Genomic DNA, 25,337 nt, shown 5'->3' on the forward strand with positions numbered 1-25,337 from the left:
CCTCTTTAATGGAAAACCAAATTTGTGAAACACTGGGTTGCCCACACACATACAAACACACGCACACACACACATACGCAAAGACACTGGGGTAATATAATTTCTCCATTCCTTTAAATTGGCTACTGAAAACATGCTGGAAGGGCATTAAAATGTGCCACCTCAAGCACAGTTGGCATCAACTCCTCTCTACTTGATGTGTATGTGAAATCCATTTACGGTGCATTTGGCTGGCCGGGATGCAAGCAACACCTGCCTCTACTTCACAGAGTGAGAGAGCCTTGAGATGAACAGGCATGCAGCACAGATTGAGAACAAATGCATTCACACACTCACTCACTCACTCACGCACGCACACACACATATACATGCACAGGCTGTGTGAAGAAGAGATTGTCAGTGTCACTCAGAATGAAAATGAAGGTGTAGATCACAGATGTCTGTCCCAGTGGTGTAATATAGGAACCCTGACCACACATCACTGTCAATGATCAGTAGGTAATTCAAACTGAAGTCATAAAATCTCTCCTCTATCTCTCTCTCTCTCTCTCTCTCTCTCTCTCTCTCTCTCTCTCTCTCTCTCTCTCTCTCTCTCTCTCTCTCTCTCTCTCTCTCTCTCTCTCTCTCTCCCTCTCTCTCTCTCTCTCTCTCTCTCTCTCTCTCTCTCTCTCTCTCCTCTCTCTCTCTCTCTCTCTCTCTCTCTCTCTCTCACTCTCTCTCACTCTCACACTCTCTCTCTCTCTCACACACACACACACACACACACACACACACACACACACACACACACAGGCAGATTTGCGCACACGTGTTTCACTCCTCTGCCAAAACATATGGCACATATGTTTGAATAGCATGTTATAGGAATAATGGTTTGCTCCCGTGGTAAGTCAAGTCTACACAGCTGTATTTTAAGTCTTACGCAGTACAGTATATAAGTAGGAAGATGATGGCTAAGTTTTGTCTCATTACTTCAGCACCTGATTTGAAATGAATGAATAAAAAGTGAATGAAAGTGCTTTCAGCTTTCAGCTACACCTATCAGTATTTGTTTTTATATCAACAATGAATCAAAGAGCCACATGTAATATAAAACAGGTTGCTCACAGTGATAAACCCACAGAGAATTAACAGCAACTCTGCAGCCATTTGGCAGTTTTTTAAGCCTCTCTTTTGAGATCATTGTTTTGGATTAACAGCACATTGTACGATTCCGTCTCAGCTTTTTCATCAGCCTCGTTTTCAGCAGAGTGCAGACAGCTGTTTTTAGTAGACAAGCTCTAATAAACCACGGTACGCTACCTGCCCAGAAACAAATGACAGGCAGACAAAGTTAGAGATTAGCTGGCTGCACACACTAGCAGATAAAGAGCCAGAAATGTTTTCTCAGTAGTTGAGCATACTGGATTTAAAGGAAGAGTAAATATTGCACTTACTCAGGTGGACATAAATATGCTAAATCTATGGGCAACTGTCTGCTAAAATGTTAGTCAGAGCAACTTTATAAAGTGATAATATGGGTGTTTAATTTTGAATTGTCTGAATATGTGTGTTGTTTGCTTCTTCTGACAAATAAAGTATAATGTGTATGTATCCTAAGCCTTTTAGTATATTGTCCCCCTAATCTTAGGACAATCCTAAACATACAGACACAGAAGCAACCAATTATTTTATACTAGTTATTTCTTATGGACAATATCAGCAGATCATGCCTTTCCTCTTAAACTGTAGCTACTCCTAAGATTGGAGGATTTTAGAAAATATAAAAACCATCAAAGCTGAAAGTCAGCACATTTATTTCAAAGCAAATGTGCTTCAGTGAAGAGACATTCAATTAATTAAACGTGTTATTAATTAAAAAAATGTATCACACTACTTACAGATGGAAGTATTGTCTTGATTAATTGCAAGATTAAAAACAGTTTCAGTGTGTGTGTGTGTGTGTGTGTTTTTCATGCACAAATTTTTCAAGGTTTGGGAATCATTCATGTCGCAAAAAAAGGGATTAAATAAAGCGATATTAGGTCCTAACAAGTAATGTAAATGTGTGTATGTGTGTGTGAGAGAGGGGTAGGCTCATGTTCTGGTTAGTTTATTATTTGTGTCTTTGTCCCCCAAAATGCTGTCAAGTTCACTCCCTGTTATTGCAGACATTACCTTCACCTCGCTTGCCTGCTCTCTTTTATAGTCATAATTCCCAGTTAGCTTGTTTATTATAGCAATAATAGGCCAGGCGTGTTCGGCCAGCTCTTCGCCTTTCAGCAACATTGACAGAGGTTTATTGTCCTGGGTCAGTCTTTATCCCTACATTCTCTTTTCTCTTTTGATCATCCAAAGCGTGACCTTTCAATGTTCTATCAAGGTCTGAATATTTAACCTCCACCTGCAGATCATCTCCCAGGACTAAACAAGCATCAACAATACTTAACACAATGAACAAGTGTGATAGGGGACAGACAAATGAACTTTGAACAGAGAGAGAGAGAGAGAGAGAGAGAGAGAGACATTAATGATGATGATCCCCTAATAAGGGACTAAAAATGGAATCCCACAGGATCAATGGGAAAAATATAGCATTTTAATATTTAGCTCCTCATAATGATGTTAAACTTATTCCATTATATATATCTTTTTCTCCAATTGATCCCAGGAGTCTTCTTTTGCCCAGCCTTCTTATTGTTCTAGGTTTGACCAGAGCCAGCACATGAATCTGTTAGTATGTAGGAGAAAATTACCTTGTGGATGGCACAACTTTGAAATGAAATAGATAAAGTTGTGAATAAAAACATGTTTTATTTAAACAACCAGGAAAAAGAAGAGTCATAAGATGACAGGCTCTGAATCTTTCACATCCAGGTTTGACTTTTCCCTTTATCACACTGACTTATGTAACGCATTCAAACTCTCCATCAATATGCGTGTTCAATTCATTACTGTCTTGTGGTGCACGAAACACTGTGCATTTTACAAAAGCACCAGTTCCAAACACGCCTGCTTTGTCCCTGAGGAGTCAGCATCCTTGACACAATGGATTCTAGATAAAGATAATTTATTACAGTTGCTACTCGGATGGAGAGGAGCGAGACAAAGGAGCGTTTCCAGCCATTGCAAGGGCTCAGTATGTTTTATTTAAGGGCCTAGTTAGCTCGTCTTATCATTATCCCCCTCCAGAGTCCAGAATGGAATAGATTACAGCTGCTGCTTTATTTCACCTCATATCTCCATCTGCAGTGTTACTCCTATAGCTCTTGGCTGTTATCCTTTCCTTCACCTAATGCCTCTTTATTCTTTTCCTTCGCTTTCCCAACACGATCTCCAACCTTCTTTTCTTTTGACAAGAGGAGATACACGTGGGTTCTGTTTATCCCCTGTCTTTAACAGGTTAAAGAACAACTTGACACCTCGCTGTTGCCTTAACACTACCACCTTCACAAATTCAAAAAAATGACATTACAACCTAAGCTCACAAGTGACAATCCTACTCCCCCTTTCTGCCCTGGTGTTCCTTTGTCTAAACACATATGCTACACTTTTTTTAATGCTGCTATATTACATCTGACAGTCATACGTGTGACATTCTTTGCTTCATTTTTTAAAATACATCTATTTTTTGTTTGTTTTCCCTATAAAAAAGAAAATATACATGTTTCGTCTCTGATTTAGTCCATCTCTGTTTCTCTGTTTGTGTTTCTTAAGGTCTTTGCACCCAGCCACCATTAAATAGTTACAGCATTTGACTCCCCATAAAAAAACATGTATTCTTTTTGAATTCATGTTTGTGTATGAAACACACCAGATACAATGTATTACTCGTGAGCTTTAGAAGAGCTACTGTAGTAGCCATATGTTTAAATTTTGGATACTAGTCTACCTGTTTTTCCCCTGCTGTCATGGAAATAAATATTCAGCCATGACTTTGAAAATCTTTTAGATAACACTAAACTGCACTTTCTGTACTCACAAAAACATAACAAACTCCTCCCGGCAGTCCTTTCACCAATTCTGTCATAGCTGAATATTTAGTTGACTTTGACAACAACTCAAGTCTCACAAGATTTCAGAACGATACTTCTCCTTGAGCAAGACTTGGTTAGACACAATAACAAAAATGCGTATTTTCTCTATAGGGTCCTTTTCATAATGTTGTCAGACACTTATGATAGCAATCTGAGCCGAGAATGAACGTAAATTGACGATGCAATTTTTCCTGTCCAATTACACTGCATCCTGTTTCTCGGCTGCCAGCTGCTTTGCTCAGTATTGGACCAATTTCAAAACTACTGTCTCCATTAGTCACCTAGACACAAAAAGATGGTTAAAAAGGGTCCATGATGAAAAATACTGAAGTTTCCCTTTAAAGTAAGAAAATCTCCAGTTGACATGTAGCTAGGTAAATAGTTAGCAGGGTTTGCCTATTAGGTTGTTTGTGACTTTCAATGAGTTTAGATAGGATATATATTATATGTTTTTTCCCCACATCAAAAACATTTTGTATTTTGAAGACAAGTACACATGGAATAAATTGTCTATGGGAATTTCTTGCACGTGGTTAAATGATGAGGGTCATGCAATTGAACTATGAGTCATGAACAAAACAATGAGTCAATTTCACAGTGAACTGAGACTTCTAAGGCAAGTGTCTATTGCTCACTGTACTTCTACCCTATTACAGAAGCATGGAAAAAAACATTTGAAATGCATTTGTAATTTTATGGTTTGAAGATTTGAGTAAAACTCAGCAGTTACTTTAAAATATTGTCTACAGTCAGCACAGCGTCTCTCATTGGAGAGCAACAGTTAGACAGTATCAGTTAGCTAGTGAAGTGTTTTAACTGTTGATCACAGATTGGTTTTGATAAATACATGTCAGCCAGTCACAGAGGTATTTTCTGTAGCCATGATATGATGAGAGAGTTCCTCCCACCCACACTTGTGGTGCTGTATGCTTTTGTTTCCTTCACTCTATAGTGAGACTTAATTAAAAATAATACCTTCTACATGTGTGTAACAGCTAATTAAACTGTAAACTCATGAATATGCATGCATGCTCGAGATAATGAAGGTGCTGTTAAATGCTAAATGGCCCTTCGGATACCCAACAGGTCCTTAATTCAAGGTGTCACAAGTGCACCTGTCAGCCTGACACGCCAACTCATCCCAGTGAAAACCTAAAGGGAGAATCTTCTCATTCCCTCCATCACTTCACACAAGCCTGTGCGCTTCGACACCATCTGTCTCTGCTGCTGACAAACACTTTTGAGCTCCTTCTGTACATGAAGGGTAGACAGACTACGAGCACTGAGCCGACTGCGGGTAGGGAACTGGATGATGGAGCTGTGTCTTTTAAGACCAGAGCCTTCCTCCAGAAGGAGCCCCTTGAAGTCTTGATGCTACGGAGGCTGAAAGAGGAGGAGGTAGACACTGGTGTGCAGCGGCGATAGTGTCAAAGCACAGGTAAGAGAAATAATTTACATCACAGTTGGGTTTGTTGGCTAATCAATAGCTTACACAGAACAAAATAAAAAGGCCCATTGATTGCATGGTGGGTGGCCTGGATAAGTAGGAATATCAAGAGAGTGTGCATGTCTTGCTGATATTCTGCAATGTCCCCTCCCTACTGTGAGCACAAGCGGGAGCCTGAGAAAATGAGCAGTGATTAAAAATCGACAACATTGTAATGGGCTTGGGAATAAGCATTTCAAAGCACACAAACTTCCTCTTTAAGCCCTCTGTACTTCTCTCTTGTATCTTGCACTTGGCTCTCTTCCTTCTCACAGTCTAAAGCAAATCTGGCCAATTATACCAGGCGATCTTGAATGTGAAGCACGTTTAGGTGCGTGGAAGAAGTGTGTGTACGTGTGTGCGTTTGTGTGTGTGTGTGTGTGTGTGTGTGTGTGTGTGTGTGTATCGAGTCTTACCTTGAACAGACCGTGCTTGTGGCTGTGCTGGCCCAGCCAGACTCCACTGCCTGCGGTGAGCTCCATCTGAGGAGGGTCTATCACCCGTTCGTAAATCCTGCAAAAAACAAATTACAAGAGAATGTACGGTTATGATAACGACACAGACACAAACATGTTTCTTTTGTTTTCTTTTTTGTTGTTGTATTTTTTCCTGTTCTGGCAGGAACACTGATTCAATACAGCTGAATAACAGAGCAAATCCAACAGATTGTGTGCATGTCCGCTCCCGCCCTCCCTCTCTCTTCATTGGAAGCAGAGTGTAGAGCAGAGACTTCTCTCTTCGAGCGTGACAGTCAGTCTTGCCCCACGGCTCTCTAACACGGTATTGATATCTGGACCTGGTATGTAGGCTGGATTAGCCGGCCGGCTCCTGACATAGACACAAACAGGCTTTGGCATTATCAAGGCAAACATCCTCAGCGTCATTCAGCACCATTTTTTCCTGCACTGAGATGGGCTTAACGATGCCGGCAGGCTCCGATTGGCCTCTGTGAGGATGTCAGAAAACAATTTGTCAGGTTTTATTTTCCTCCTCCTCCTCCTCACACTATGAGCCCATGCAGAGAGACACACTCAGAGTAGCAAGCTGATTTTTTCTTGTTCTCTATTTCATTGCGGGGGTATTACATGCAGTAGTTTAGTACTTGTTTTGATCTCTGTGAAAGAGGAATGTGAACTATAACTCCAAAAATATCTAGTGCTGGTTTCAGTAGACTGTACTTCAAAAAAAAAGTAATAGTCACAATGTTGAGGAGTCATCAATGTGAAGATGAAATAAATCACTATGTAATATAAAAGTTCTTCTTAATAGTGGTGGGGCATGTTTCCAAAACAGTAGAGGACAGGAAGTGAGATTTGTGAGACAGAAAGGTCAGCAGCTGGACAGGTGATTCATTTTGATGTATGAATCTACCAATCCCATATTGTAAATCACACTCACTTTTATGCTTTTGGTTTAAGTATGTACTTAGAACTCCATTATTAAGTATTTTTCATATTAACATTAAGTGAAATGATTCCCATGTGATGTAAAAAGATCGCTAGTGCTGTTAATCCCAGAGTCAACACCCAAATCTGCAGCTCTGCAGCTTTCATAGGTTTTTGTCAGCTTTTGGTTTTACATGGCTTGTACATATGGTTGACTTAATGGCTCTCACCAAACCCCCTACATAAAACCATGGGCAGCTTATACAAGCTACATGCCTGGCAAAAACCTTTTAACTAGACATTAAACTAGCAAACAACAAATATATTTGACTAGGAACTTCAGCTACAGACATTTAACAACACATATTGTATATTTTTTTCAGTGTCAATATCACATTTGACAAGTTGGGAGAAAGTGGGATCCATTGGGATACCAGCGTGTCCATGTTTCCTCTGTATGTGTCAACTACATGAAGCTAATTTCCTAATGTGTTAACCATAAGTGCTCAAGATAATGTCATATCAAAGTTCAAGTAAAAACAGTTTTAATTCACGTTTAAATGTTAGACACATATCAGATAATTAACCTTGAAACATTAGTCTGTAATCACGATGATTAAATGCAACAATCACTGTAAAGATCATTAGCTTTTACCTCCACCTACTGCTTTTATTGAGACGAATACAACAAATACTGTCAAAACAACAGACATATACACATATTTCAAATAATGTGCAATTTAAAAAAAAAAGGTGTTTCCCTGTAACGCTATAAAAAAAAAAGAAGCAATTTTCTTTCAATTATACAATGAATCTATAGGGGGAATTTGTCATCTGAATAAATGTCTGAGTCACAGTCATAGTATTCTTTGTGTAATTTATAAATGTTTATAAATCAGAAAGGTAGTCTGTTATCTTAATGTCCATGTATTTCATTAATTGTTTTCTTTTATTTATTGAATGTAGAGTTGTTTTTTTTGTAATTGGCAATTTGTTCACATTTAATTGCTGTATGTATGTTGTCATGTGCAAACATTTGGTGCTTGTTCGTGCTGATGTGTACGTGCTGCAGCGCCTCACAATGTTTATGCTGTAGCTGTCTTGATTTCCCACCTGCTTGGCGAGCTGTCACCGGGGTAGAGAATGTAGAGGTCATGTGATTATACTCTATTTTGTCTCCCCCACAACCTCTCTGTCTTTGCTTCCTGCACCTTCCCCTCTTGTCAGAGGCTCAGCAGCAGTGAAGTGTGGGAGTTTCACAAGGGGAGCATTGGGACGCCGGGAAGCCAATTAGAATAGGGATATGAGCACGGGTATATTTGCATAGTTTGACACCACAGGTTGCAGCCATCAACAGCTAATTATAGAGGACATACACCAGTCAACATGCAGTATAGTATGATTAACAATGCTCTTCTATCACCATGGTGCAGGATTCAATGAGTAATAGCTGCATTTTACTACCTAGAGAATAGGAGAGAATTTGAATAACTGCAATGCATGTGTTGACACCGTCTTTGAGTACCAGGAGATTCATTTTACATGAATCTTGAGTCGCTTAACACATATTACAATTAAAAATCCATAGTGTAGCAGAGGAAATGCTTATAGCCATGTACTGTAGATCATTTTGGATTTATTTGTCCAGGTTTTCTAAATACATCACAATGAAGGTGAATGGAAAGGAGACATTTACACTGATGAACATGTCTAGGTACATGTTACTGTATCTAGACCTACCTTCTGAACTGTCACCTTATATTTAGAGTGTTACTTGTTGATCATTTGTAACCATGTATCCTAAAATGAATACATACATATTGTCAACAATACCCAGTGATATTTACAATATTTTTTTCTAATCGTATATTTATATTGTTAAAAACTGAAAAAAGCAAGTTAACTGTACTTAAACCACGGGAATAATCTTGCAACTATATGTACACTGCACTCTCTGGGTGTCCTCAGACAATTTGCGCTTGTATCCACGGGTTGCTACCACAGACGTTACCTGCTCATAGCCAGACATGTCCAAGCCAGGCTTTACTCCACAGGGAGAGTAAGTGATAGCTCATTCATTGATAGGTTTACATGCTTGGTTAACTGTTTCACTGCCCATGTAGCTTTTCAACCAACATTTATTATGGTTTATTTAATGTTCACATTAACTGAATGGTGTCCGACGGCTAATGTTACCAGGTTAATGAACTTGGTCTCCTTTAATGCATGTGGCTACTTGAATTTCTAGTAGCTTGTTTAATGGTAGGAGTGAGCATTAATAATTTTACTGGATGTATACTGCCATACTCTCATGTTACATGGATGTTTTACTCTGCTGGCACAACGTTACAGAATATTGAGATTAATATATTCCTCTTTTTACTCTGTTTCTAATCTTCCCCCACTCTTTCGATTTTGCTATTTTTGTAACCTTTGATTAAATGTTTGATTAAATTATCTCTTTTGGATTTTAAAGGGGACTTATGCTCATTTCCAGTTCTATATTTCTATTCTAGGACTCCACCAGAGTAGTTTTGCACGATTCACAGTAAAAAAAAAAACTCCTTTGATATTTTATACTGGCCTTTTATGTAGCCCCTCTGTTCTGATTTAGCAGGTTCCTGGAAGCCTGCTGAGGGGCAGGTAACATTAATGGCAGTTTCAGTATGTGATTTTTATATTTATTTGTTTTACATAGCAAAACGGTTTGCCATGTAATGTTTGTTTTGTGAAATGTATCTCATATATAGCTGAACAATGCAGTTATCTTAGAAAACTATCCATTTATGCAGTAGGTTATATGACTCAAGATCAAAACCCTGACATGGAGGCCACAGTTACAAATAACAGATACAGACTGTAATGTGTACACTGGCAGACACACTTAGGGCAAATGACAGCTGTCAGAAAATTTCCTCCAAACTGCCTAATCAAAACTTAACAACTCACCCCTAGTCATCATGTGGATTGCAGCAGGTATGTACGCACTGAAAACCAGCTCACTTGTAAAATGACATGCAGGCAACCCCACAAAATCATACGGACAGCAAGCTGTAAAGGCTAAAATTGACATATTACTTTTTTATATTATCATATTTAAAGTTTTTACAGTGAAGTTGTTACATATCAATACATCCAGCAAAAATAAAGCAGCAGTAGGGCTTCTGCACTCTACCAACTCCTGAGGGAAATATCTGACTCTTAAGCTGCTAAGTGCTCCACTATGTTCACCAGCTAGTTGCTAACTTTGATCCTTTAATCCACTCACACCATTATGTAGAAATGTTGGATCATTGGGTGCAAATATACGGAATTAATTGTCACCTAGTGTGCTCTCTGTCTTCATAATAACTAAACTCTTAAATGTGAAGAATCTGCTTCATTTTTTTAAAGAAAAAAATAGTTTCTATTAGAGGCAGCATTGCAAATAGAGACACTTAAACTTCTTGGGATCTCCCTTCTCATAAACACCATTTATTATTTTATCCTTTGACATGATGACATCAGAAAATGCCATTAGTGATTGTGTTATAGACTCCATCCCAACCAAGCTGTTTAAATTTCATTTCCAAAGCCCTTCCAAGTATCAACAAACATAATAAACTCTTAGTTTAGGCATCTTCCCCGCAGCTCTCAAGACTTCAATAGTAGAACCTCTCCTCAAGAAATCCAAATCTAGATTACTCAAAGCTAAACAATTACATACCCATTTCTAATTTACTTTTCATTAGTCAACTTTTAGAGAAAATTGCTTTTAATATACTATTTGTTTATCTAACCCACAACAGCATTTTAGAAAAACTCCAATCTGGTTATCGAGCAAACGGCAGCACTGAAACAGCCCTACTGAAAGTTGTAAATAATTAAATTGACAGACTTGAGAAATGAGCTGGTCTCTCTGACCTTGTTTTAGTTTGGTTTAAGTCTTATTTAACTGGTAGACAGTTTTTTGTTGTCAGCCTGGGTGATTATGTATCAGATACTCATGGTATTGAATATAGTATTCCTCAATGAAGCATTCTCAGTCCAATTTTATTTTCATTACACATGCTCCCCCACTTGGAAATATTAACCATCACCAAGTCAATTTTTTTATGCTGATGACACACAATTGTATATATCTGTATCAATAAATGACCCCAATGCACTGAATGCTCTCACTGACTGCCTCACTGACATTAAAGTATAGATTATCTTAATAGGACACAAAGCTGCAAGAGAAAAACTGTAATCAATGCTCGGTCGTCTTAGCAAACAGATTAAAACAAGTCACAAACTTGGGAGCGATTTTAGACTTGCGTTAAAATTTAAATTCTCATTTTTAACAAGATCATTAAAACATCCTTTTTCATCACACCTTTTCTTTTAACTATAGCTGTTACTAGCTGTTTAGACTATTGTAACTCCCTTTATAGCTAGTTCAGAATGCTGCAGTCTTAATTAAAACAAAGAAAATGGATCACATCACCCCACTGCCAAAGACACTGGCTGCCTGTATCTTTTAGTATTGATTGTAAATGAGTTAGACAAATAATTAGCCTATGTTCATATGAAAGGAGAACATACTACATGTTGTACTGCGTATATCCACCATGGAAGTGCAACACGAGAAAGCCCGATGCCTGCCAATGTAACCTTCATCACTGAGTGAACTGAGTGGCAGTGTATGTCTGTAGTATTGGCGTCTTTGTGTTCGTGATAAAATATTGAGTGATGGATTGCATGGTAGAAGGAAAAGCAAAGACAAAGTTGAAGAGCATATAGAGTACAGAGCAGAGTTTCTACTTCTCTCTCATTATGAAATAATATGGGTGCACTCTTACAGTACAGGGAACATCAGGCCCAGGTGTTCCCAATAAAGAACGACCCTGCAAGGCATCCGCAAACACAAAACACAAAGACAAGCAGCCAGCCCAACAGCCAAAAGAGGTGGGGTTGTCACAGTGGCAAACACTTGCCTTCTGCTCATGTGTCTGAACCATTTTGTTTTACTGGCAGCTCCGAGGAAATACCATTCTAATTAGAGAATCCGACTGTCCTTCTTACACGATGTTGTTTCACTCTCACAGACTGAGCCCTTAGGAAAATCAGGAAAAGTCATTTTGGCACTTGATTTTATTTTGTTGGCAACAAAGGCTGATTAATGTGCAATGTCTTATCTGTTAACGCACTTGACCCATTACGTTACAAAGACTGTACGCTATTTCTAAACCCTTGCACTGATAATGGAGAACATTTTAATAAAAATGTACTGTTTATAAAAGTGTCTATTATGTCATGTGTACTCTCTCTATATTAGGTATGTTTTATTTTCCAAAAAGTAAAATATTAATACTGCACAAATCAAAAGTAGAACCAGTGCTATTAAAGGTAGCTTGAATAATATGTAAATGTTACTCACATAAAGCAAAAATAAAAACTAGGTCTGGCCTTTTAAAAGCTTAAAAGCAAGTACTTTTAAGGCAATATATAAATAAATGCAGTTGTTACATAAGTGACATTTACTAACATTTACCATGCACTTACAAGGGACTTGTACTGTTTACCAAGGTTTTTCTAGGTAAATCTCAGACATTTTTCAGTGTAAATGAGAAAATGTTTTTTTTTAATAATTTATTATTATTCATTTATTTGGGTGAGCTGATATTTTTAATGCAGGATTAGATGTGGAGCTCTGCTTTGCCAATTTGCTTACCATCTACAGCACACTAGAAAGGGAATGCTAATCAATAAAAGCACGTTGGATGCCGAGTGGTTCACTGGGAATACATGATGCAGTGGAGCCAGATAAAGCAGACCCATCACTTCATCCATAACCAGTAAAATAGGGCAGCACTGCTCCACTTACACTGCTCCTAACCTTTATCAGTGTCTGTGTGGATTCAGATGTGTGAGAGAGAGAGAGAGAGAGAGAGAGAGAGAGAGAGAGAGAGAGAGAGAGAGAGAGAGAGAGAGAGAGAGAGAGAGAGAGAGAGAGAGAGAGAGAGAGAGAGAGAGAGAGAGAGAGACATCTCAGAAGGAAGAGTTGAGCAGGTGTTGAGTGGCTCTGCCATCATTTTTCTGAAAGGGGAGGTTGAAGAAAAGAAGAAAACCCAAAGATGTTTAAGTGCTGCATTATGGCCAACTAGAAGTGCAGAAGAACCGTATGGTGGAGATTGTATAAATTCACATATATCCATCATACTACATAACGCATATTTTGTTGACAGTCCACTTCAATAAGCTGCCAGGCCGACTCATTTCCACCGTTTTACCGACTGAATTGAATAAACTACATTTAATCTTGCGCAGTCAGGATTGCAGTTATTCTGGCTGGCTGTTATCCAACTTTTTCTTTAAGCCATTGATAAGACCCAATGAAAAGACTAAGTAAACACAGCATTAAGCCACAAACGCTATCAAAAGCGGTGTCTGTCTAACTAAAGGATTACATGTCAAAAAATTCCACAACTAACAGCCTTTATCTTTAAAAGTGAGAGACAATATTTAGGTCTTTTCAAGCCTTTTGTGGTTCCCCCTCAAAAGAACAATCTCAGTCACAGCCTTCATTATTTGCTCTGCCAATATCTGTCGGCCACACTAAACTCCAGACCACTTCCAATTTTCCACTAGTTGAGCTTGAGACATTTTCTGTCATGTTTATGTCTTTCCTCTGCCAGAGAGATGAAATCAGACACCAGAAGTCGAAGTCCCCTTTGAATCTCTTGCCTCACTGTGGGACAAAATTCTTAAAGCTCTGTTTATCCTCTGCCAAAACCACAGACTGGGATAATTCGCATTATTGAAGGCCAGTGGGAGATTACTGGTTACTGTGGTAATCTGGCCATGAAGCTCAAAAGAGTGCTGTGTGTTGAAAAATGCTCCCAAGGAGTTCAATAGCACTTTATTAAATTTGAATCCACTGTTGAATCTTCTTTCTTTCAAACCTTTTATCAAATTGAGCTAGGTTAATCTACAACAGAAGTGATGTATCCCTCTCTCGAATTTTGTCTTTCGGTGTTTCTCTCCCGAGCTGATCCTAAAGATCACTATCGGAATATTTTAATTGATTGGTATCAACTAAAATGAAAAAACAAATAATGATCCTTTATTTTCTTCATTGCAAGTCTCCTTCACAAGAGCTGGGCTCTACTTAGTGACTCTAAGTTGAGTTGACACAAACAAATCTTTAATCAAATCTTTTCATGACTTTTCTATCTTTCTTATTAGCAAAGAGCAATATGCAAAACATTCAGTTACTGTATTGTACCAACTTTCACCAGTTAAAACAACAACCATTACCAGCAGCAGCTGTGGTCAATTAACATAAATTCAGTGATTGACTTGATGGCAGGCTTAAATTAAACATGGCTGTTATGAAGTTTGTGTGCTCTCTGCAGCTGTTGTCTGTACTCAGCCAAAGATGATTTGTGAGGGATGAAGCTCACCTCTGTAACACAACTGTAAAACCAGGACTGAGGGTTTTTTTAGTTCAAACAACACCTACAGAGACACAAGTCAGCTTGAGTAACGATATCTAGTTGATCATATTTTCAAAGTCGTGTTCTCCCACTTAAACTTTAACTCATATCATATCAGTAATTATATTAACCCATACATAATGTTCAGGGTCAAATTTGACATATTTTTACATCTGAGAGCTGTAAAAACAACATATACACATTTCTTCTAGGTATATTTTTCCTAATGTGACCCCAATATACAAAAATGAAAATGAACTGCATCATTTTTTTTGTTTTTTTTGTGCTGATCATACACACATTTTTGTATATGTAAATGTAGATATTTGACTTGTGTTTATTACAAAATCCAAAAATCACCATTCAAATATTCTTCATATTATATATAAATGTTCTCCTGGACCATAATTTAGTGATAATAGTGAGCTTCATTAAGGATTAATCAACCATTTATGAATGACTGATGGGGAATTCATGAATGTGAATTGATGTAGAGACTAATTATGAGTCAGAATATGAACAGTATGGAAGTGTTAAGCTTGTGAATAGTTTTGAACTATATCTTTCATCCTTCTGTATTTGGATCAAGCTTGTGAAAAATGTAAATTTTGTTTAGTAGGCTCCTCCTGCTTTTTTAGTGTGACAGAAACCTCTTTAATCAATATTTCTTTTTTACCAAATGTATCCAGGATGAATTAGCTCAGGTGGTGTGAGGAGCTAGAGCTATTGTGGGCCTGTAAAGCCCAGTAAGATACTTCATGTTATATGTCGAAACATAAGCCTTCACTTCTTTTCCAGTACGTACCTACAGAAAAAGTGCTCATCATGTGGTCTTTCAGCTAAGCCAATATAGACATTCATCATAATACTATTAAAGAGCACAGGTGAATACACAGTCCAAAACACACAGTGCTCTACAGCGGATAAAAGGGTGGACAGAAGTTATACTGTGCAAAATGTATAAGAATTATCATGATAAAATCTTTCCTTTGTGAACACAATCTATGCCCTGGTAATTCTAAGGTGGTCATAATAATTGGACTGTCTCTCAGTTGCAGTCAATTTGCTGTGATTGGACATGAATTCTGGCTCATTTACGTCTGAATCTCTACTCTTCTCTGAACTACTCATCTTCACTTTCCTTAAACATACTGTATATTTTTATTTCCCCTCAATAGAATATCAACCTGCAGTTAAAAATGACTGATCTCTAATATGGATCACCTGCATGCAATCATCTTCTGAAGTAGGGAGATGGATGCATTTCAGCTGCAAATATTTCTGCCAGTTTAACTGAATTCATGCAAAATGTGTTTATATAAATTCTTTATTTTAACGACTGAAAGAATAGATTTTTTTTTAAAAATCAGTTTTCTTCTCACAACCAAGCTACCTGTAAAAACTGAAGCGAAAAAAAAAAAAAATGTTACTAGCTGTCTTCCTCTTAGTTATTTTGGCGAGCCTCCCAATTGCAACCCAATAATAGTTTGTGAAGATGCCCAAGGCTGCCAAATATTTCACATCTTAGCTCAGTGAATTTTGTGACCACAACAGAAAAAGCGTCATCCTTTTACAAATCAAAGACACAACTCTCCTCCACCTTTATTCCCTAGTGTTAGGGATTTTAAAGAACAGATCAGGAGATAAGATAAAACACACATAATCACAGGGGGTGGGGGGGGGGGGTATTTTTGTGCACGATAGTGTCTCTTTGTAACACCTCTCTGAGAGCAGCGGCGGAGCACAACATTCCATCATTAGATATCAAGTTCAATTGAGGTTTTTTCTTCTCTGTATATCTTTGTATCTCTCTTGTCTGCTTTTATATGCAATTGTACTGTTCCCTGTCTCCATATTCTCCTTTCATTTTTGTGAAGCACTTTGTAAACCTGTGTTAAAAAAAATAAATAAAAAAAGCAACAAAAGAATGAAAAATAACAACACAGGGTTACTTGCATTTCCTGAGCTGCACATTTAGAAAGAATGCGTGTACACTTTTTAATAATTATAATTATTTTAAATCATGCAAAACAACATTGCTAACATTTTAAACACTATTGGCTCTTTTTTGTGGTGGGGCAACAACCAGCGCAAGCAGCACACTGATAATTTGGTACTTTTCTGACCTTGAAATTCAATTTGCCAGTCTGTGTGCTAGTCTGTGTCCAGTGCAGTATGCATGGTGCAAATGTGAGAGGAGAAGGAAAAACATATGGGGTGGGTGGAAAGCCAATAATTAGGTACTAACTGGATGTGACAAGTTTGCAGCACTAGTAAAGGCATGTTTAAAATGTAGATGAATTTAAATCAGTATAAAAGACTCAAGAAGAAAAAAAGCCTGGAGATATGCACTTACTTATACATTATAATGAGTCATTCTTACATTATCTACAGCTGTCTTACACAATATATACTTGTGAAGCCTTCTCCTTCTGTTCAATAAGTCCCTGCAGCCATCTGAAGGCTGCAGGAGAGATAGGTTGATAAATCTCCATCAAGAATAGACTCCTATAGAGCCAATTATTGATGTAATGAGGAGTAGATTTAACAGACAGAAAGCATTAGATATCCTTGTTAAGGTAGCATGGAACGATTTAAAAACAATAGACTATATATATTATAACCATTTATAGCAATGTGTCAAGATCAGAATTCTTTATCTTTTCAATAAGGAAGGAGTTTTTTACGAGGCTTTTGATGTTTACATGCAACAGCTGGCAAACTTTAAACTCTTTATGTTTATCACTTTTAAAGATATGCTCACAGCTTGTTACTGATATGGCTGGGTATTGTTCAAAAAATTATGAGACCAGTACAATTTTTTTTTCTACGTCACTCAATACCTATCGTGAACGGAAGCCGCCACTCCTCCCCATCCAAATCTGGGTTTTTTACACAAATGCATTTTGAATTTTGCAGCAGAGGCCTTCAGTGGTGTTGTGGAAGTGGAGTAATGTTGTGCTGGTGTGTTCTCTCTCTCTCTCTTATCTTTTCTTGACTTTAGTTGAAGCTCTACTGTATATTCAGGCATCTGTCATCGCCGCTCCACAGCATCAACTTTTAAAAGGGCATCTGTCAGTCTCTCTCATGCCTCTTAAGTGCTGCGAATGAATCGAACAGTACCAGCTCCACTCAAACTGGAGCTCTGCCACCCACAGTGGTTGAAAGACACCAGCATTATGCTCTCAGATGGCAGGCCTGCGATTTGAGTCAATACTCTTATTCACTGTTAAATCCAGTTTGAGCAGAAATAAAAGACTGATAAATCCCTAATGGATGAAATGTTGGCAAGATGGGATTTTTTCACATGTGTTTTTAAAAGCATCTTGGAAATATGTGATGCATAAGACACCAAATGCAGATAAAGTAACCAAAAATAAGTAGCGCATATTGAACTGAAAAGGGCAAGGAAACTATTGTCTGAAACTAGAGCATATCCTAATAAGATGGCAGATGTATCATGTTTAATGGATAAAATCACCCAAATTCATTTACCCCCAGCTTGGTGCAGGGGATAGGGCTGTACCTACAGTACAGTATGTAGATGAAGACAGAGTCTAATCTGGCTTTGTCACCCGATTCCCAAAGGAACAGTACGCCTGCTTCCTTTCTGTCTCAGATATCTGTAATTACTTCACCTCAACAATGACCTTATCTGTTGATAGAAGCTCCTGTCCTTTTCTGATAAGACACGACTACAGTATGGCTGCAGATATATTCTGAGTAAAAAAAAAAGAAAAAAGGAACAGATAGAGAGGCTGGTAAGGCGTGAAAGTATGCTTGTGTATGTGTTTGTGTGTCCCCTGGGTCTCCTTGGAGCAAGGAGCTCCTTCTGGTGTCCTCCACCTCCTTCTACACCTCACTGCCACTAGGGGCCTGAGCTGAGGCGCCTGTCCGCAGGAGGTGGGTTCCCTGGTGAGTTCAATGGAAGGGGGTTTCAGTAATGACACACTCCATCACACCTGACACGAAACAAAAGTGAACCCCACACACAAGAAGGCTATCAGAGAGGTGTAATAGTCTCAAAATCTGCTCCTTAAAACAAAGTCAAATAACTGAAGCAGCAGGATGACAGAGGCTCAGGGAAGGCTAATGACAACAGAAGGCTGATGCCATGTTAGTCTCATGGATCATGACCCAGACATGAGCGATACATTCATCACACAACCAGATATTTAGGCACAAAGGAAGGAGTGGAGTTTGGACAGGGGGTTGGATGGGGTAGCAGACTGAACTTTTTCATGCTGGAGCTTCAAGTTACAGATCAGCAATTAATACATTTTTGTGTCTGTACAGTTTTTCTCTTCTGTATTTAAGGAATCACTGTAGTTGATAAATATGATCTAAAGTTATTAGTATTAGCACTTGCTATATGATGTTGATCGCATATTGTTGGGTGCAATTTTATGAAGGTAGTATGTTGTTACTAAGGCTACTGCTATCATTGTTTAAACGTGGAATTAATTAGTGCTATGCAAATAATTTATTAATGTACTAATGTTTGGCTGTATGTCTGCCAGCTATAAATTTCTCCATAAGTGTCATTTAATTATGTTTTCATAAGTGTCCTACAGTATATGCATCTTTACACTTACAGTGCAACAACCAACCATGTGTAATTATGTCAATGTCATCCTCTACTGAGAAAATATGTTGGATTTCACATGGTGTTTGTGCTTTTTAATAGAAGCTCTGTATCAGTTAATACATATTCATCTGGGTAAATAACACATACTGTAGTTACCATACAGAAAATAAATGAATATTTAAAAGCATTGTCATTTAACTTAATCCAGAGTTTTGAAGAATCACCCAATTTTAATACTAATGTTTGAATTGCATCCACTGATCTGTGTCATCATTTCTGTCTGTCTGTCTACAAGAAAGAAAACAACAAAACATCCAAGCTGATTCAAACCAGATTAAATCACATCTTGATTACCAGTTTACCAGTTTTCACGCCTTAAATACATTTCAGGTGATGAACACAACACAATGGAAAATAACAAATGTTAAAAGTAAGCTGCATCAGTGGAAAGGCAGGCTTGCAACACTGATTAAAAATCCCCAGTCAGTCGGTAGATTTGTCCGTGCACCCCGAGTCACATGAAGGGCACATTACAGAAAAGCAATTGCACACAAAAAAAAAAGACTTTAACCGGCACCATTCATTGACATTTAAAAATTTCCTTCATTAGGCTGCCTAGGGCAGGAGGAGTAATTACTCCAATAGGCCTGTATGACTTTCTGCACTGGAATTGCAGCCACCCATTGATCTAAATGTGGGTTATTCTGCAGGAGTTGCCCCATTGATTGGATACCCAAGGGCCACATATAATTTCCTCTGTGCTTTCATTGTGCTCTCAGTCCTGCCCAGCTGTGACAATACAACTACCCAGTCAAACAAAAGAGCTCTCTGGTCAGAGATATGTGACTGTATCTCAAGCACAACACTTGCCGAGGACAAGGGCAAAGGTGCCAAGGTTACAGGCAGCATCATGTGGCATTCTTAACCTGATTTCAACTCATTATCATTCTTTGCGCAGCGCCCTGCTCTTAGCCGGGGCATCAATGATCAGGTAATGAAGTAATGAACGTTTGCTGCTCCGCTGAGCAGCACTGGCACTGCCCTTCACAGGAAATTAAAACGTTACACCTGAATTTCTCATTTGGAGTAACATTTCTAGTTCTTCATGCATGGCTTAATTATGAATAAAACCCGCTCATGCATCCCGCTACATCATATAAAATACATAGTAAAACATTAAGAAACATTACGGGATAGCGAAAATTTGCCCTCTCCAAATGTAAGATAGAAGCATGCAGAGGATGACAAAGATGAAAGAAGGCTAAGTATGAACTGTGGACAGAAAGCAACAGTATTATCAGATGAGGTGTAGCTTCATTGCATTTTCTATCATTAATCTGATGTTCCATTCCAGTCTAACAGCTTTGTTCTTGTCCTAATGATAGTTTTGGCCAGGCTGATGAGCTGCTTAGGAAGGTAAGAAAAAAAAAGAAGCAGAATATACCTTCCAGCTCACTGACTTCTTTAATAAGCAAAGCACAATGTCATTTTCTGGCTGCTGGACACAAAAGCAGTACGAACCGTATCATTATGAGATCTTTAAGGTGGAAAGCTTCCAATGTCTACCCTCCTCCATTAGCTGAGTATGTAATAAAACAGACAATACTCCACAACCTACATCAAACTACACACTTGATGGTGAAAGGAAATGGTTGTGAAACAGGTCTGCCATCATCCATCAGCATGACAAGACATCACTCAGCATACATTAATGTTGTTTTTTAATAAAGAAGCTTCAAAAGAGCCAAAAAGGATCTAATGTATTTCAAACGATTGTAGGGCTTACTAAATCATGAGTCCACTTCTCGATATGGATGTGCACATTAAGAGCATACATAGCAACTAAATCCCAACCATAACTTTGAACTTTACTAAATCATTAGTTGCATTCCTACATTTGAACAAATAGATTTTGTTTTTTTATTTATTTATAGATTACACATTTAGTCTATACAGTAAGTGGTGAAAAAAACAAACAAACAAAAAAACAGAACCCAAAGTGATGGCTTACAATGTCTTGTTTTGTCCCACAAACATCCCAAAATGCAAAGATATTACATTTCTTGTGATGCAAAACACAGCAAAAGCAGAAAACCCTCACACTGGAACGACTCAATTGTTTTCCTTGATAAAATACCAACTCATAGATTACAAAAATTGTTCCCTATTATTTCTCTATAAATCCACAAATCAATAAAAATTACTAATCGTTTCAGCACTAGTCAAGCATAAGCATTGTATGGCTTGTTCATGTGTCAAACTGCTGAAAATGCAGTGTTTTTCATCCTTTTTTCACACAGCTTTCACACAATTTGTATTCTAAAAACATGACCCAGTTTGGACCCATTTCCCAACATATCATCAGATTCTGTGTTGCAACAGCCATCAACACTGATAGTCAGCTGTTTTGAAGACTTAATTAGGACATCATGCAACACAACTACCCTGAGACAGAAAAAAAGGAGGATGAAAGAGGCAAAAGGGAAAGCTAAACCATTTTAAAGAGATTTTTTAAAAGCAAGTTTTCACACCATATCTGTGATTTGTGAAAATGTGTTCCAAGTAGTGGTGAGTCGGGGTAAAGAAAAAACAAGAAAACCCTGCTGGTGGCAGTTTATTCCTAATGAAACCAGTAATAGTCCCTCAAAAGCAGCTCATTTAGGCCATAACAGCATCTTAAACATTGATGTCCCTGGATGATTTATGGGCCAAATGAAATGAATAATGTAGATCACTACATTGTTAGCCAAGCATCTGGTTAATTCAAGCCACGTATACTTCTCTTCATTACCATGTCCTCATGCTGTTCAAGCATCTGCTCCTGTAACTGCTGCTGAACCAAGCATCCACTGGCCTCTATCAGTCATTATACAACAACAGGTAGTTTCAAACGAGCAATCAGACTGGTGGAGGACACTATCAACCAGTGCGAATAACTACAAACCCACAGTTTTAAGTCTGATTTACAAGAAACCTTGGAGGGTTGATTCAACCTGGCACCATTTTATGATGCTAATTGCTGTAATTAGACATTTTACATTGCCATGGGAAAATTAGATTTGATTTGATTTGAATGAAAATTGGCATCTCGTTACGGTTTGGTCCAAAGGGTGCTTCTTTCACTTTTTATCTTATGCTGTACAGTTCTACTACTTAGAAAAATCCAAAAAATCATGCAGTAGAGCTGCATTTCTATCCATGAAATAAGGAAGACAAAACAGTTTAAAGGCCGTAATGTTTATAAAATGAGCAACAGCAGCTTTGAACGTAGTGGAATTAAAAATGTGTTTGTCCTCAAACATCACTGGAAGGTTTTAATGAAAAGGAAAGGTTTGACCTGATTTTGGTGCTTAAATAAAGATCAGTAGGATTCATCCTCTGGGTACCATGAATATCTGTTATAAGTTTCTTCTGAAACCTTAATATATTCTTTAAATAAACTTTGGTTTTGCAGTCCAGTCTTCTTATGAATTATGGTCGTGTTGGACGATTCTGAAGCACAAGATTTATGTACAATGCCAATGGTCAGTGCCAGTGCAAGAAGTAATGTGTCTTTTATGTATTGAAGCCAAAAGAAAGGGCTAAGAAATCAGAGGTGTGGATGGATGCATGTGTAGCACATTTAACTTCCACACTGGAGAGATGCCAGGCACCTCACCAAGTTGTAGTAGCCTAACCTTAACTATACTGTAACCATTCTGCAGTGACATGTCCAGATATTGTAGGGTAAAAAACGTGGACACTAAATGTTTCAAACTTATGTAATGTAACATCATTCATGATTGCAAAAACATCCACGAGTGATGACTCCTTGACATTGTTTTTATTGGAGGCCTATGTTTTTAGATTGGCAGTGATGATGCGCTGTATACCTGTATGAATTATTGTAATGTAATTGTTTGTTTGTGATCCTTGCTGTCTGGAGAATGCCATTCTGCAAAGCCCTGGAGGGTTCTCCTTCACATTTTTTCTGTACTCATTATTATTGTGTATTTTTAATTTCTCTATACGTGTAACTAAACAAATAAAAAGAATGAAGAATTTCGTCTGGTGAGTGGGTTGGAGTTTTGAGACATATTGGTCCGACCTGAATATCATCATCTTTGGGGTAAACAACAACATTATAACACTAGCAATTGTATTCTACACTGCATCACCCACATCATTGTATGTATAAGCACAGCATTAACCATAAGCATAACAATAATGACTCGGGGGCACCAGAGCAGAGAAAACATTCACTAGGTTTTTAAAATGCGTAAGATTTCCTGTCAGGATATTTTATATGTATGTATATATATAAATAAATAACTCTCCAATGCTGTATTAGACAGCTGCTTCACTCCAGGGTGACAGGCTAAATGAGGACTTTCTGTAACCATCAGGGATAATTCAGACACCTCAGCACACTAATGGAGCTATATCAATAAATCTGTCTCCAAATCCTTGACCTTGAATGATAAGGGAATATTTTAAAACTCCAGTCAGAAGAGAAAGTGGTTAAATTGAGGCCTGACAAAGGGAAAGTATTTCTGAGCCTGTGAATATACACTAAATGGCAACATATTGTAAATTCGGTTCAATTGTTATTCAGTTATTCAGCTTATACATAAGTAAAGCTTGTCACTGATGACTTTACAAAGCATGTTGCTGTGTCACCTTTGTTCTCTCAAACAAGAACGTCAGATAAAATACAAGGGATGGTAAACACACAAAATAATGTGCCCCTAACATAATCACTTACAATTTGTTTTAAAAAGGGAGCAGTAGTCTAAGATGTAGCAGATAGCAGCTAAAAGCCAAAAGGCTCTTGCCTCAATTTCTGACTGTTCAACTCACTTACTGGAAAATGTTTCACCCGTATCGCACTTATCATAGTTGTAAGCACACTGAGGGATTGTTAGCATCACTTTGAGTGCACTTACTTACACTGACTTATGTTGTGGTTTATCTTTTAAAAAAAATATTGGCCTGTTTACAACCTGTCTGATATTCTGAGTCTAAGAAAACAAGACCCAAGTGGTGATACAACTTTTTCTTTCCTTTTAAGAGTTGAGCATGTCGTTGTGTTTTCCTTTAATATGTCTTTTACATGTTTTCTCCAAATTATCTTTGTGGACATTATCTTAAGTGCAACTATGTAGGCTGTAAGATGTCTACTGTTTGAGCTAAACAACTCATAATTATTAATAACAAAAGTGGGCATAGTATATTCCTACAACATCCTGGAAATACAAAATAATAATTGAAATAAATTAGCTCTTTCTGTTACACACATACACAAACATAACATTAGGGGTTAACAATACTGAGTTATACATTTCAACTTTCAAATTGACCTGCACTCACCCTTTCATCATGTTCACCTGTCTACCAGGTCCCTGTTTTAATACTCATCCCTTTCCACGACTCTCTGTACTAACAAAGAACATGTCCAAATACAAATCCTACCAAGGCCTCTCTCTCTCTGTCTCGCTCTCATTCTCTGAATCTGAAACTCACTGTAGGTTAAAGACATAACAACCTGTCCAGAGATGTCTCCATGTTCACAGCTATCTCCATGACAACAGGACAAACTCCATCTGATTAGAAAGACTTAAAACGAGATAACAGATAAAAGCTTAGGAAAAAGTAGCTCTAAGTAGACCTTGAGTTAAGTGTTTTTGTTTGTTTTGGTAATGTATCCATGGCAATGTCAGACAGCTGGCCTGTCCAACACAACATAACTAATCAAGATAACGTCAAAAATCATGTATGATAGGTTAATTAAAGGCACTGACATTGATATTTACAGTGAATATTCATGGTCCTCATAAGTTGACATACAAAATCTTCAATCGCACAGAACAAATATCAACATGTAATGGCCAAATTGCCATTAAATCTACAGATTTTCATGCTTCCCAGATGATTAACCATTTTCATTTTGGATTTGTGTGAGTTTTCCTCCATCTGGTCAATGATACAGGCAGGCCAAAATGTCAGCTTTGCTCACTAGACATCTAATAAGTAGATAAGACATTTACAGAGCTATTTACTGAGCACATTCAAAGCTCTCAAGGGGGTGAAAATGGATTTTAAAGTTACATTTCTTCTACCCTCAGGACTAATGTATATTTAAGCCAATAAGAACACCAATATTTTCAGTATGCTGTTCAATCTGTTGAGTATTTCCTTTCTGGGGTGTTTTTGGGGGTTTAAACTTTTAGGTGAAATACAAATTCCTTTATAGAGTCCACTGAGGCAAAGAGAGCTAGCAAACAGAGAACACAAAAAGAAAAAAGGGGGTTGAGTAGATCTTGAGAGGGGGTTGCTTTTGTTTGGAGCCTATTTCTGTGTTGTACCCCAAAGGAAAGGGCCAACAAGGAGAAACCAGTTACTTTAAACTCAACCTTGTTTGAA

The 25,337-nt window shown here is 37.9% G+C and overlaps 1 protein-coding gene across 1 annotated transcript in view; it reads right to left on the reverse strand.

Moving 5' to 3' along the window:
* The window catches only part of LOC133996859 (protein kinase C-binding protein NELL1-like), a 251,799-nt gene that overhangs the window by 165,440 nt on the left and 61,022 nt on the right, over nucleotides 1-25,337 (reverse strand). Inside the window, exon 5 of the mRNA XM_062436724.1 lies at nucleotides 5,919-6,015. Coding sequence (XP_062292708.1) covers nucleotides 5,919-6,015 — 97 coding nt within the window. The remainder of the gene's footprint in view (nucleotides 1-5,918; nucleotides 6,016-25,337) is intronic.

Source organism: Scomber scombrus, chromosome 1 (genome assembly GCF_963691925.1).
Source record: "Scomber scombrus chromosome 1, fScoSco1.1, whole genome shotgun sequence".
Taxonomy (NCBI): Eukaryota; Metazoa; Chordata; class Actinopteri; order Scombriformes; family Scombridae; genus Scomber; species Scomber scombrus.